The 15,078-nt window shown below is 41.0% G+C and overlaps 1 protein-coding gene across 10 annotated transcripts in view; it reads left to right on the forward strand.

Annotated features, from left to right (window-relative positions):
• nfia (nuclear factor I/A) overlaps positions 1-8,894 on the forward strand; it is a 205,887-nt gene extending 196,993 nt beyond the window's left edge. For all 10 annotated transcript variants that reach the window (XM_088927539.1, XM_088927543.1, XM_088927540.1 and 7 more), the window contains one exon: positions 7,688-8,894. In XM_088927539.1, the coding sequence (XP_088783665.1) occupies positions 7,688-7,702 (15 nt within the window). In that variant the 3' untranslated portion in view covers positions 7,703-8,894. The remainder of the gene's footprint in view (positions 1-7,687) is intronic.
• The last annotated feature ends 6,184 nt before the right edge of the window (positions 8,895-15,078 follow it).

Consider the following 15,078-nt stretch of genomic DNA (forward strand, 5'->3'; position numbering starts at 1 on the left):
ATGTCTTGAGGACTTTTAACAGTTCCTATCTGTACTGTATGTGACATTGCTTTGATATTAGGAACTATTCCTGATGCTCTACTTTGTCCTCCTTCCTGGGCAGCAGTGTTCTTTTTACAGTAAAGCCTTGAGTTTCTGTGACCGGAATTAAACCCAATATTTTAAATAAGGTCTTGCTGGTGCATTGTATAGTTTTAACATACGTCCTTTGAGTAATGTTTTAGGGAACTTGGCACATTTAAAGAAATGCTGTATGTCTTTCATGATGGACAGTCAGGCTTTTTAGAGCATTATGCAGTGATTGCTCACCCCCTTTACTGTGAATTTACACTACTTCATTATGGGAAACGCCTTTGTGCTACTGCAGTGTAGCAGGCTACTACAGTAGGTCCAGGAAACTGCCTATCACCTCTGTGACATCATTTTTCATAATAAAATAATTGTATTATATTATAGGTTTCATAGGATGTGCTCCTGAAATCTTGTTTGTCCTGACCTCTTTGTTGGTGATGGTAATGTTGTATTGTTGTACTGGGCACAAAACAAATTTCTCCTAGGGGATTATAATAAAGTTTGAATTTTAATCTGGGTTGTTACGACCTTACAAATGCATCTAGGGTCCTACCAAGAGTCGCAACACAAAAGAATGCCCGAGAGATCGGACTTCCCCGAGAAAACAAATCAACTTTATTATACCCAAAAAAAAAACTCAGGGAGGCAGAGGTGCACACTTGTATTCCAATTGGGAGGGGAAAGACAAAGAAAATAAAAACCCCTGACAAACCGACTGAAAATGCCAACTAGATAGGCTAGAACTGGAAAAAAAAAAGGTGGTTGTGCCTAACAATGAGGTCGGACCAAAAAAAAAGTCTTCTGCGTCCTACCTGTATCTACACTAACTAACTAACCAAACCAAAAGCCAAAAAGAAAAGCACACAACATGTCCCCCATCCCTAAAACACACCACTCAACTAACTTCATTCAACATCTACGATCTCTCAGTGTTCTCCCTTTTGCAGTCTCATTTTCCCCTTTTAAATGCTGCTGCCTCATTTGCTTAATTTATTAATTGGCAGCACCCAGAGAAAAAGGAGAAGACAATTAGGAAAAGAAAAATAACTCTCCAACTGAGGACCGTAACATGATCATATTACTGTCCCTACATGACCTTATTGGTATCTAAGATCTTCTTTGGTGATGTTTTTTTGCTAAAAAAGCCTAGATAGCAAAATGTGTTTATGCTTGCAAACCTGAAATAATATGCATGCAGGGATTTTGTTGTTGTCGCTAGTTCTTTTCTGCATTTAATTTTATCCTAAGAGTTTCATAACTCAGACCCTTGAAACAAGGCACAGTGCCCAGGGCCTATGAAATTTTTAGGGCCTACGAAGGAGGGAAACACTAGAGACTGACAAAAAACGAGCTGAAGCAACATGCTTGAGATCGACTCTAGGTGCTCCAAATCCTTAACCATACACTATCTAGCGGCTGTTCTAGAAACTAGAAGTGCTGGTCGCACGACTCGCTCCATCAATCACGTGGTTTAGCATTAGAATAGTGTAGCGGCCCACACCGGTCGCTTTAGCAACTGCACCTCCCCTTAGCTATGCGCCCATAAGGCAGGCTGGCGGCAACCATGGGGACCATGGGGCTGGGCTTGAGGTCACTGTGTCGACCGGAGATTGACCTGGCAGTGTAAATAGCATAAAGAGTTTATGAGGAGCCCTTGTAAATAGTTGTCAGTGTTTGCTGCTTTGTCCTTGTAACCCACTGAAACCCACTGTAAACTGAAGTAACCCTCCTCAGTCCTTACGCTGTGTGTGTGTAACCCCTTCGAGGAGTTTCAAGTTCTGTCTGTCAAAGACGGGCCGAGGTGGCTGGCACATAATAGTTTAAAGTGCATCATGTCAATCGATGTAATTCAGTTGGTGTTTACCCCTCTTTTTACACATTTCGGAGTGAAAGTGCCTAGGGCCAAAATCCGGCCCTGGTAGGAATGCAAACAATGAGCAGTGCAGTTCCAGTCACACTGTCCCAGAGTTCCACACGCAGTCACTCAGTCACACTGTCCCACAGTTCCACACGCAGTCACTCAGTGACTCTTCTTGGTGTTGTGACACAGGCTGGGACAAACATGCGCAAGTGCTTCCCATCTCGTGAAGGCACTGATGCATAGGGACAACCAATCTGCAGCCTTCTTTTCTTGCGTAGTATTGATCAGTGAGCCCATCCTCTATCCATCCTATTATTCACATCCTGACAAGACTTTTACGTTGACCATTTCTAAATTGCATTAGTGCTATCGACTGGAGAGCAATGCAGGCAGTGTGTGCGGGATGCCCCCCCCCCCCCCGATCTCTTGCAGCTGCTGGAGAAACTTTCCTTTCCGCACCACCCTGCGACAAAAGCCACACAGCCAGTAGCTGAGTTTTGTGGAGCTTTAGAAGCTTTTAAACACTCATTTGGATTTCAACAGAAAGGAGGACAGTTCATGGGCATTTTGCCGTTAGCAGCAGCAGCTGATGATGGTACAACACCATTTTTTTAGCCAGATCCTCACTGGCTACTCTTTAATGTTCCGCTATGCCAAAGTCCTAATCTTCTCATAGGAAGGAAACGTTCAGTTGTTACTGTTTCCGTGATGTTACATGAGCCAGAATAACACCTGTGTTGCTCTGGTATCATTTTAAGTGTATACCGAACTATTCACAGCCAGGGCTGGTCATGCTGTGCGAGAATTTACTTTGGTCTCTTGCACTGGCTTTCTGTAATGATCAGAATTTCCACCCGTTCTGAAGAGATGCTGCTCAGATTCACCATGTTTGCTTGCTTTATAGTACACTGACTAAGTTCTCCTGTAGCATCTGGCAGAGGAAGGTGTCCTGCTGGTTGGCACAGTGGTGCAGTGACTAGCATTGCTGCCTTGCAGTGCTGGGGCCCTGGGTTCAATTCCAGACTCTCTGCATGGAGTTTATATGTTCTCTCCATGTTCATGTGGGTATTCTCTGATCAAATCAGATCAAAGACTTAGTGGTAGGAAAAATTTGCTCTTGTTGAGTATGTGCGTTTTTGTCTTTGTATGTCCTGTGGGGTTCTGGCGTCCCATCAAGGGTGTATCTTCTTATGCTCCTGTTGCATGCCAGGATAGGCTTTGGCACCCCTGCAACCCTGCACTGCATAAAGCGGTTACAAAAAAGCGGTTAATGCATTTCTGAAATGCACAGAATAAATAAAGTGGTGTTAGCTCCTTATTCTACATCTTGTTAATCCTGACAGTCTGAAGCACCGTTTTAATGTAGATCAACACAACAAGTTCCGAGTGAGCAAGTGATACACTACAGCTGTGAAATATTGCTGCTTTCTTCTTCAGTCCCCGACAGACTAATGGATATTCTGCAAATCATTAGCAAGTTGAGTTTAGTCTGCCCAATGCACTTCCAGACTAGCAGATCTGCCTCACGCAGGCAGCAACCTGCCTGGCTTAACTGGTGATGAGAGATGTCCATTCTCTGCAAGGCAGGTCTTTCAGACAGGACTGACACAGCCCCAGTTAGGTTTTGAAATGCACTGCAGATTCAGTTACAGAAAATGTAAAGCAAATATGCATGTCAGTGTCATAAAGGAACCATCAATGGCATTTCACCTCCAAGGATCAACAAGGTTTTGTTAGATGTTTGAGTGTTAGTGGACAGTTGTAGACCTTGAGGTCTGGAATCTGCTGTAAAGGTAAAGACACAGCCCTGCTGAAGAAAACAGAAACTGAAGCATATGTTGCCCTCTATTTATTTACTTTTGAGCTTTCCTAGGGACCCTTGATAAGGACCAAGACATACACATACTGAAATTGTAATGTGGTGTAAGTCTACTTCCCTCTCATTTTCAGGGAACTTCGGGCTCTGTGTGCTTTACAGAGCTAGAGGTCGAGAGGCGGGTGTCAGAGTCCTGAAGCAGATGAGATGTTTCATCTGTAATGAAGCTAAAAGTGCTGATGCTGCGTTCAGCTGCTTGAAACACTAAAAGAGCAGGCTGCATGGAGTCTGGTTTCGATTGGGCAAGCGGGGAGTGTAATCACAAAACCGCAGAAAGGGAGCATTTGTTTCTTTCTGCCGTCTCCACAGCGAGATTCAGAAGGAGACGTGATTGTGGTTTTTACATCTCGGTTGTGCAGCTGTGAGGGATGTCATCAGCTGGCTGAAAAAGCATGGGGCTAGGAAGTCCAGATGGATGAAGTGTGATCTTTCTAATGCATTTGTGATTAAGAACATAAGACCGGTTACAAACAAGAGGAAGCCAATGGTCCATCTAGCCCGTTTACTAATTAGTAGATCTCATCCCGCTATTTCTTCAAAGTAGCCAGGGTAGCTACAACAACATAGGTAGCTTCTTCCAGACTCTCACACCCCTTTGGATAAAGAAGAGTCTGTTGTTATGTTTTAAATGCACTTTTGTGTCGTTTTCACTTCTGTCCTCTGACTTATTTCACTGTTGACCCTAAAGAAGTCCACTGTATTGAGTTTGTCAGTGCATTTAAGATTTGTGAATGCTTGTGTCAGATTCCTACATTCCTTTTTCTGGGCTCAAGAATGAAGTGGTTCAGTTCTTTCAGCTGGTTGGTGCAGGAATGAAATATTCTTTTGCTTTCAAGACACTACAAAAAACCATTACCATTATGGTTGCTTGACATTTAGAAGTAAACAGTCTCTCATGTGATCACTTTGGCTATAGATACATCATTCTTTTTCAGGGGTGCTTGTGTACTTCTCAGCTAGTGAAACACTGTTGTTCTCTTTGCCAGATGGCTGTCCAAGATACACAAAGCTGTGATGTAGCACGTTCAAACGGTAGGCCAGACTATCATAACAAAATTTATATTAAGGAAAAGCACTAGATGATTAACATTAGCATGCAAAGCATGCATATGACTTATTTACATTTGGACACGATTATCTCTTTTGGTTGTATACCACAGGTATACTTGGAAAGCTACCAGGAGTGCGTCTGTGTCCCAATTCTGCTGAGTACAGTTAACTGTTAGCTGCTCTATAGAGAAGTAATGGAGTGAAAGGAATGGAGTTGAAATTTAAAGTAGAAAGTTTGTGTTCTGGAGCTTAAATCAACATGTTGAGTTGAACGGTCGACTGCCGTTTTTTTTAACACCGTCACTTTTTATGACCTTAAAAGAAACATTATATATTAACATGTATGAGTGTGTCCACTTCTAAGCTGACAGGTTCAGGGAGGGAAGGGGTTAAATCTTGCTTGGCTCTGAATTCATGCTCTTTTCTGAGTTTGTAGCCTCCTCAGCAGCACTGTAGCCACACACACGGTTTGTTCATAGTGTACAAGTGCAGATAGCTGGAGAGGGGGTGATGCATATCTCAGTGTCTTTGCAGCATGAAAGGTCTGGCACAGCCAGGAGCACCCCTGGAGTGCTGTAATATTACCCCACTGTCGACATGGCGCAGGGGAGGCACACAGCAGCTCCTTCTGTCTGCAGATCCCTGCTAAAAGTCGGCTCAGGACAAGGGGGAGGGGAGAAAAGTTTGAAAGCCCAAGCGTCAGACAAAGACACCGGGAAACTGCAGTGCGCAGCACAGAAATCCGGAGTCAGCAACTTCTATTGATTAAAAACTAACCTTAGAGTTACTCGCAGAGCTTGTGGCAAGTGATAGAATTTAAACAAGTCCTGAGCTGGGCTGCGGCTGGCTAGGAATCTCAGCCTTTTTGTTATGAGCCTGTTAGTATCCTGTCTTTCCTTTTTTATTTCCTCCAGTTCTTTCTCCTCCTGTCTCCCCTGCCCTGTTCTCCCTCCTTGCTCCTCTTGCTGCCTCCTTTTTATTATTCGGTGAAGCACCCTAATATCTCACACAGTGTTAGTGGGCTGCAAAGAGCTGGGTGGGAAAGAGTGTGGTGGTGATGGGGGGTGAGCTACCTAAGTGTTTTCCCATGCGATATGTAAAGGAAGTGAAATGCTATAATTGAGCCATTGTCTAAATTTCACCAGTTGCCGGGAAAGTTGGATAAATTAGACCGGTGACTAGAATGAAGAGGAGGGTGATGGAAAAGTAGCTCAGGGGGGTGAGAGAGGGAGCTGGGTGAGGAGCGTGGGGTCATAAATTAGGCGGAATCAATACTGCTGTGTGTTTGCAGCAGGGCCTGGGTGACGTCAGAGAAGGAGGCAGGCTCATGGGTGGAGTGGAGGCAGAGCTGGGCCTTGCTAATGATAGTCACGTCGAGGGCTGTCTGGTTGTCCCTAGCAACCAGACATGATGTAACACTAGGATGAACTTGAACTTGGAGGGAGGGAATAGGAAGGGGTGGGGAGGAGGGGATGCTAGGAATGTGAACAATAGACCAGAGCAATCAATAAAGCCTATTTCACCGAAAGGATTACAGAAGTGCTCCGGGCTAACCTTGCCTTCAAGGCACTTTGTTGAATAGTGCAAAGAGTGAGGAAGCCTTTTTTTAAAGACTGCAGGAGCGTTGCAGAGCAGGCTTGGGCAGCATGCTGCACAGTGAAGGAATGTGTCCTCTGGAAAAGAGCACCTCCTGCTGCCTGGTGGGAGCAACAGCACTGAGGCCTAGCTGGGGCTGGCACAGATGGCTGCTCCCTGGAAACTGGGTGTCAGAAATAGATTTCTGCAGAAAGGCAGCACAGTCTGCCTGCTTGTCAACAGGGAGCCTAAATAAATGACCTGTCTGCGCACAAGCTAGTTCAGACAAACTTTTAAAAAACATTTCACAAAGCAAATAAACATGAGCTCATGGAGGTCTCTGTGTATTCACAATACTAGGTCTTGTCAATGTGATCTGTTTGAGACTAAATTTTAAAGGGAATCACCAGTGTGCCTGCATAAAGCTTTTTGAAATTGTGAAGCAGTTAACTGGTGCTGTTTTTACACTGTTTGTTCATGTATATGTCCGAGGAGATTTCAGAATCAGTATGAGTAAAATACTTCTAACTGCAAGGGATTTTGAATATCAGCCAGTTGGGCGTTAGTTTATTTGGCCGAATCTGAAAACTTCTCATTTTCCAAAGTTCATTGTTTTGTAATGTGAGAAACTTTTTTCCTTATGGAAAAGATCTGCATGTACTGTAAGTCAACAGTACATCCCCAGCCACGTAAAAAAAACAGTGCTAAAACCCAGCTCCTTCAGACCTAATGTGTATACGGTACGGTTGACGTTCCCCACCCTCCTATCTCCAGGCCTCCCCTGCAAAAACGATTTTAATGTCTGTGGCGTCATTTTAACAAAAATGGTTCAATTAACTTTTGATATATTCTCGAACTGTTTATCTCGTAATGAAAACGCATTGTAATAGATTGGTGCAGTAAACCCGGCAACAGTTAAACACGATGCCTAACACTTTGAAAATCAATTCCGTAAGCAGATATGTTGCTTGAGAAAGAGAATTTCCACTGATGACTGCAAAAGTTAATCCCAATATAAAAATCAGATTTGCCACAGAACACCTCTCACATGCAGTAATTACATCAAAAAGTTGTTGTTTTTTTTCCCAGATGGCTGACTGATGGTTCTTGGGTGTTTTAAGTTCCACACAAACTAGAAGCATCTCTTAACTGGCTGGAATGGAACAGCGGGAGGGCATAAGGCCGAGAACACCAGCCTTCCTGGTGTACAGGGTGTGATGCTCAGTTCCTATGTTTTTCTCTTTTCTGTGCAGTGGTATCTGGGTTAAAGACTCGAGATTCTCATCGCCTGCTTGACAGACCACCTGACCCCTACTGCCCCCTCTGAGCGTGATCCGCCACACACCGTGGACCTCTCTGCTACCGAGACGAGGAGCGTGGAGTGCCCACCGCGACCTCATCGCCGCCCCCTCCACCAAGAGCAGCATGGCTACAGCAGAACCCGTCCCAGACCATAGAGGAATCGACGATACACATGCATATGAGTATAGACAGAAACGTGCGCGCAGTCAATCTTGAGCCGAACAACTGATTGGAGGACCACTGAAGTGCTGTTCTTTCTGGATAAGAGGAGTTTCAATTAAAGGTCTTGACCATGGGGAGAGACACAAACTGACTGAGGAGCAGCCTTCAACACAGCGGGTCTTAAATACAGGTTTGACTGCACAAAGGGCGTCTGTATACAGTATCTTAGCTATGGGTTTGCGGGTTCTCAAAGCAATGGAAGACTCAGGCTCTGTTTCATTTTGGTTTTCGTTTTTGTTCTTGGTAATTTTGCTTTGTTCTGTTTCGTATTTGCAGAAGTTTTAGCTGGATCGATTCCCGCCAGCCAAAGCTTTTTTTTTTTTGTGCAAGCACTACAGAGCCTTGGCATTTCATCGGGCTTTGACCCAACATTTGACAACTCTACAAGAGTTCACAGTGAAGCCATGCTGAATGCACTGTAGGGAAAAATTCTAGTCAATGGAATAGAATCTGGGCTTTCCTCCGACATATCACAGAGAAAAAGATTTTTTAAAATCTCAGCTCTTTTCTGGGGGGGGAGGGTCAGTTTTGGATATAGGTCAATTGGAAGAATATTAATCAAAGCATGAAGGCAGGTTTCAGCGTGTTTTCACAGGAGGCGTACATGAAAAGTCCTATCTGGGTGTGAATTTATATGCAGCAGTTAATATGAGATATTTTTGTTTCCTGTTATTTTCTGAATTAACACAGGGCCCCCACAGCTTTTTAAAAGCACGTAATTTCCCAATGGGGAAAGATGGTCTGTTTTTCTATAGAAACTGACAACACAAAAAGAAAACAGCGATAAAAGGCAAACAGAGGAATTTTGAATTGAGTAAAGTGCAATTTCATTCGATAGTTATTGGATAGGTAAATATCTTTGTAAGATAGTGATTGTTGAAAATTCTATTTTTGTTTTGTTTTCTTTTCCTAGTCCGGTTACCCCCAGGACACTAAAATATCGGGGTACAAAAAATTTAAAAAGAGAAAAAAAAATCACAGCCTTGCTAGTAAAAAAGGGGGAGCTTTTTTTGCTACTTTGTTTTTGTATGAATAGTATTATGTTACTTATAATCCCTTAAAAATACCGAAAGTAAGAGTTACAAAACAGAATTCAAAAATAATCTTGGCGCTTTTTACCAGAATATGTCTAATTATTACATTCAGATGCTATGTAATCACATTCTTTTAACAAAGCACATAAAATGTTTGCGTCTTGTTCATTTTTCACAAGGCAAAACTGCAGATACGCTGTGTAATTAGGGTTAGTACACACAACTCTCCCAAACCAATTTACCTTGTCTCCGTTTGAAAAACCTTTTGGTACACTTGTATGCTTCACTTTGAGGAGAGAAGATGAGAAATGCCTGTTAAAGCACTAATTCCCAGTCAGTCCACTGAGTTAGAAAACATCTAGTGGGGGAGTGGACCCATTAAAAATAAAGGGTAAAAAAAAAATCTCATCAAACAACATTTGCAACCAGACAGCGAAGCTTTTCAGTTGCTTCGCATGCAACTTTTCAAGTTTTTTTTTCTATGCTATACATATATTTACACTCTCGACCGACTCTTGAGTCGATCCAAAAAAGAAAAAAAGAAAAAAAAAGAATAATCTGCATGTTCTAGTGTTAGTGACTAATTTTTATATAGATTATGTAGATTTAACGTAGAGTGATTAAGACACGATATTGTAATTCCGAATCCAGGCACTTGCCGATAAACTAGATTTGTTTGGCCCGCGAAGAAAGGGCTTTTTACTGCTGTCCTCTACAATCAACAAGCTAAAAGTCTTTCAAAGACATTTTGCTTATCATTGTTTTGTTTTCTTTAGCCCTTGCAATGAAATAAATATTTCGTTATGTTCTTGAATTGCACGAAACAATTGTTCCTCATCAATGTGCCTTGAATGGTGGTTATGTCCTGAATTGTTGCACAAGTTCCTACGTGACTTGTTTTTTTCAGTTCTGCGTTTCACCCCATAGTGTAGGACACTGTAATAATGTATGTCCACTCATTGTAAAATTGTTTATCGGTCCCTGATAAAATCGAGACTTAAATTCCCTTCACCACCAACCAAATACAGGTGTTGATAACCTTTGCTTCCATGCTTTTGCTCTAATTTGGAATTAGAGCTCTAATTTGGACCCATATTTTGATATCGACGCAACACTGAGTATAGAAACAAAAGCAATACAAAACTCTGTTTAGGACAAGGAAGACTGTTATGTCGGTTAACAGTTTGATTTTCTCTTTTTAATCTCTAGAGTTTCTAGGATATCTAGCCCAGCCAGAAAAAAAAACGACCGACAGAAGTCATTTGAATGAAAAATACATATTTGCATATTTTAAGAAAAAAAATCAGAAGAGTTTTCTGACTGAAGAAGAGGCAAAAATAACCCATGCATCATTTGCAAAGTTACAGCCAAAAACATCTTGACAATTGTTTGGTCAAGCTCAAAGTACAGAACACAACCTAAAAAATGTACGCTGACTGGTTATAAATGTTGAAATTGATATTTCTATTACTGTTTCTGGTAAAAGTAAATGTCCTCCTTTCTACAATTCACAGCAAAAAAACAGTATGATAATCGGTTGTGCGTTATAATTAGTGTTGAATGTCCTTATCAATTTACACCAGAACTGAAACTTAATAAGGTATCTGGCTAAATGGAATCTCAGTTTGACAAATTAGTGATGGTGTTTTGCAAGTCCACTTCCGTGGGAATTTTGGAATTCCAGTAGGCCTGGTGTCTGCAACCCTGCTATTTTATGAAAACACTTACTCCTGTGTAATTACTGATACTAGCAGTAGCTGACCTGAACAGCCCTTCAAGACATTCTGTGTTTTCAAATAGGTAACTGCTTGTACAGTATTCCATCAAAACCTTTTACAGGGCCCTAAACAGAGGTCTGTATTATGTTTTTCATCCCCGTTGTGTCGTTGTCAAAATATGTTACCTGGAGATCAAAACTAGCCCAGTGTGCTGGTATAGCTGATAGAAGCGTGTTTTCACGTGTGTACTGTAGGTCATATTTACCCCATCCTCCAAGAGTTCAGTGCATTTACTAGCTAGTATAATAATACTTAAGGACGTTGCAACAATTTCTAAAACAGAAATTCCTTCATTTTTGAGTCTTCCCGTTTTGTGTTCCAGAAATGACAAAAAAAATATGCAATACCCATTTGCACTCATATAGAAATGTTCGTCTGTTTTAGATTTAGGGCTGCGCTAGACTCAATGTTTTTCGGTGGTTGTCTTTATTGGTTAGGGACATTGAAGGCATACTTCTTGAAGTCACGGTCAAATACGCAACCATTAAATTGGATATGGCTCTCAAGGTTTCTAGAAAAATTGAAGCTAGATATTATATGTTTTGTTGTTTTTTTTTTGTGGTCACAAGCAAGCCTTAAATAAACCAACTTCCTCTCCGTCACAGATCCCACACCCATTTTTATTGACAGACTAAAATATCATATTCAAGAAAAAAAGAAAAGCCCATTTTTATACGTACGTTTGACAGATTTCCAACTCCTTTGAACTGTTTACTGATTCCCTGTTTCTATATATATATGACTATATATATATTATTAAAAAATTAAATGAAAAGTAGGGGGGATTCTTTCCTAGATGCCTGATGTGATCACGTAGTTGTTACTCTTGCGTGGGTTGTGCGATTGTGTAGTGTGTGAATTTTTGTTTGGTCATTATACTTAACAACCCCTTAGCACTTAGTAGGGCATTACTTTCTGACGTATGTGCACTAAATATGAAAAGCAAATGACAACGACACAAGAATATCAAGAACATAAAGCTTCCAGAGCTTCAGATCTAAGGGAAAATAATAAATTGCACGGACATTTTTGTCATAAAAGCCTATTTGAACAGCCAAGCATTTAATCAGCAGATTTGGTTGTTTATGTAACATAAGAGAAGATTGCACCCTTTGTTTTTTTTTTAAAAAAGAGAGAATAATAAAGCAATAGCTGGGGCAGTTTGTCTTTATTTTTTGATGCGTGTGTAATTTAGTTCTCGCTACACAAGTGAAGAAGAACAATAGACATAAAAACAATTTGGATGTTTAGCCTCTCAATGTGGAAGACTTGTAATTTGTATGTTGTATAGTTTTATTAATTACACTGATTTTTAAAACTGCCCTATTTTATAATGCAGGACTTTTGTAACATTGTTTAAATGAGGAAAAAATAGTGTCGTGAATTTTATGATTGTTTGTATTAAGGCCACATTAATAGAATTGCTTTTTATTTGTTCTCTGGGAACTGGATTTAAGTTAAAAACTTTCCTGTTTCCTTTTTTTTCTTTTTGTATGTATTTAAGTACTTTTTTTCTTCTTTGAATGCAATGGCATATTCCCATGCTTACAAAGTATGGGACACAGAGATAATACCCATTGTAAATGGAGGTTGCAAGTATGCTGTATGTTTGGAAGGCTATGTGTTTCAACAGTGTTGGTGAAGCTACGTTTAGGTAATTCTGAGGAAATTTGCAAGAAAATGCATTTTCTTTGTTTTTTTTCTTTTTAGTGTAGGCAGAAGACAATGACATAGGCAGCCAAAGGATGCCAAGTATTAACTGCATTAAGGCGTCTTTTTGTATTCAGCATTCCATACAGGAAAATAAACGGCTTGACATGCAACCAGATTCTTCTTCCTTTTGCCCTGCTCTTCAAAGGACAACCAGTGGAAGTTACATGGCTTTGAGTTACTTCAGGAATCCATTCCATGTACTCTTCTCTGGTGATTTGGTTTATTGATCCCAGTGAACCTCCTGGAACACTAAAATTGTTTTACCTTGAATTCCCTATCCCTTCCACTTTTTTTCCTGTTGCCAATATTTCCTGCCCCACTAAATCAAGTGCCCACAAGTTATTTCGGGATATCCACAACAGCAGATTTTGCACCTCTTGAGTCCAACCCATCAAAGAGATTTGATGTTGATTTTTCCATTTGTACAACTCTGGACAGCAAAAAATGTGGACATCTTTCCAAAGAATGAGAAACTTCTGTGGCCGTCCTATAAAACTGGTCTCCTAACAAAGATATTGCGCCATCCACTAAAAAATGAGAACATTTGCAAATGAGAGGAAGCCATTTGACTCTCTAACTTTAGATTTGAAAACCTAATTGATCCAAGGATCTCACCTAGACAACTTAAATGTTCATGAATACCGAATTATTGAATTGAGGAAAACGTTTGCTTACTGCTGCCTGTAGTGCAATTTAAAATTATTGTATACCCAAATTCATTGGAAAATACAACTCCCACAGCAGGAAAATATTATTTTCTGTAACATTTGCTTGGATTGAGGTAATCAAATGCTATATCTTTTCTTTTTTTCACAAAAGCTGTCTAGTGCAATTTCTTCCTTTCTGATTGGAGGTTTTTAAGGCAAGGCTCGGAGCAATGTGAGATCATCAAAAACACTCCGTTCCCAGGATGCTAATGGTTGTGACCTGTGACCACTGAAATGCCACCTCTGTGGGAATCCTGGCATGACTCATTTCTGGTTTTGTGCACTCTGTAATGGGACAGACCTAGGTTGGGGTGAAGGCTGGAATTAGGTTTGGGGTGCAATTTATAAGGAACTAAGGAAACTTTGAACTGGTGAGCACCCAAGACGTTACAGTAGAACTGATTGGGTCCTTACCTGGATATTGACTGTATCAGAGCAAGTCTTGCAGACACATTGTAATTGCAAACCACAGCCCCTGTTCCCACGGAACCCTGTGCATTGCCTGGAATAAGAAAGATAATAAATCAGTGTAGCTGCTTCTAAGGACAGGGTTTCTTTTCACACCTGAAACCAACCCCATCCTTCACACCCAACAAAAAACCCAGGAGAATCATTCTCTCATGGACATGAAAAGGACATAAGTACTATCTGGTCATGAAGAGTGGTTAGCCTGCGATCAAACAGGGCGCTGATGTAGGGGTCTCAACTTGTTAAACTGTGTTGGAAAGCACACTGATTACCGGAGGAGCTTGAATGGGTTCTTGCTGTGAGTCTGTAATCCCCAGTGTCAGACAGTATACAGAACGGGAGGTGGGGCTAGAGAAGAGATCTGTAAAGCCCTTTTGAAATCAAGTGTCAATGTACTGGCTCTACTCTCCTCAAAGGAACCAGATGAACTCGTGTGCACAGATATGTTCTGTATTATTTAATATACAGTAGGTGCAACAGTTGGGTGATTCACAAAGCCAGTTACTTTCTAAAATGTTACCTGCCCTGCCTTACTGTTGTTATTTTTATTATTCAGCTCAAGGAACACACTATAAATTGTGACACCCCCATGAGAGACAGCTAAGGAATTTACAGATAAGACTCGATTCAGTTTTTTTAAGTAGTTATCCAAACAGTAAGTCTTTCCCTTGTCGGTTAGTGTCATGTATACATATGCCTTATTTTGTGTACATAGATTAAATCTCCTCACTGTACAAAAAGGAATCTCTAAACAATGTACAGTGAACAACAAAAAATCAGGCACTGGACTTTGCAGTGCTGCTAAAACTATGCTTAAGAGGAAGACAACTATTTTAAGGTACTGTATGCCAGTTGACTTTCTCTGCTCAAAATCTTCCAGTCTGGTGCCATTCAGGAGCTGGGTCAGGACATTTCACAGCAGGGACTTCAGTGGCTTCTTCCCACTAAAAGGAGATCCCTTTCTCCTCCTGTATAGGTGTTTGAGAAGAACACCTAATTGATGCATATGCATTGAAATCTAAAACTTGGGGCTTCCAGAAAAAAAAAGTTGCTGAAAAATTCTTTGTGTTGGTTTTTAAGATAAAATTCCACATTTGCAATGCCTGACTAAGATGGGACTTTTATATTTTTTTTTAGATGTAGGATAGCCGTAGCCAAATTTGTTTTTACAAGCTGTGAAACTTTAAAACCGGCATCAGCACAGTGGCAACATTAGCAGATCATGATTAGTCCCCATGCTTTGCAGTCATGTCTTCCGTTAATATCCCTGGAAAACTCCTTGTGAAAGGCACGTGTCTAATCTGCCCGAAACGTTTTTTAAAGAGTGTTGAATTAGGACCATGACTTGGATTATGACTCGGATTAAATCACAGTCAAGGCTCTGTCATCACTGTCTAGACTGGTGGCAGTATCTTCAGTT

This window comes from Atractosteus spatula, chromosome 11 (assembly GCF_055471065.1).
Source record: "Atractosteus spatula isolate fAtrSpa1 chromosome 11, fAtrSpa1.hap1, whole genome shotgun sequence".
NCBI classification, from domain to species: Eukaryota; Metazoa; Chordata; class Actinopteri; order Semionotiformes; family Lepisosteidae; genus Atractosteus; species Atractosteus spatula.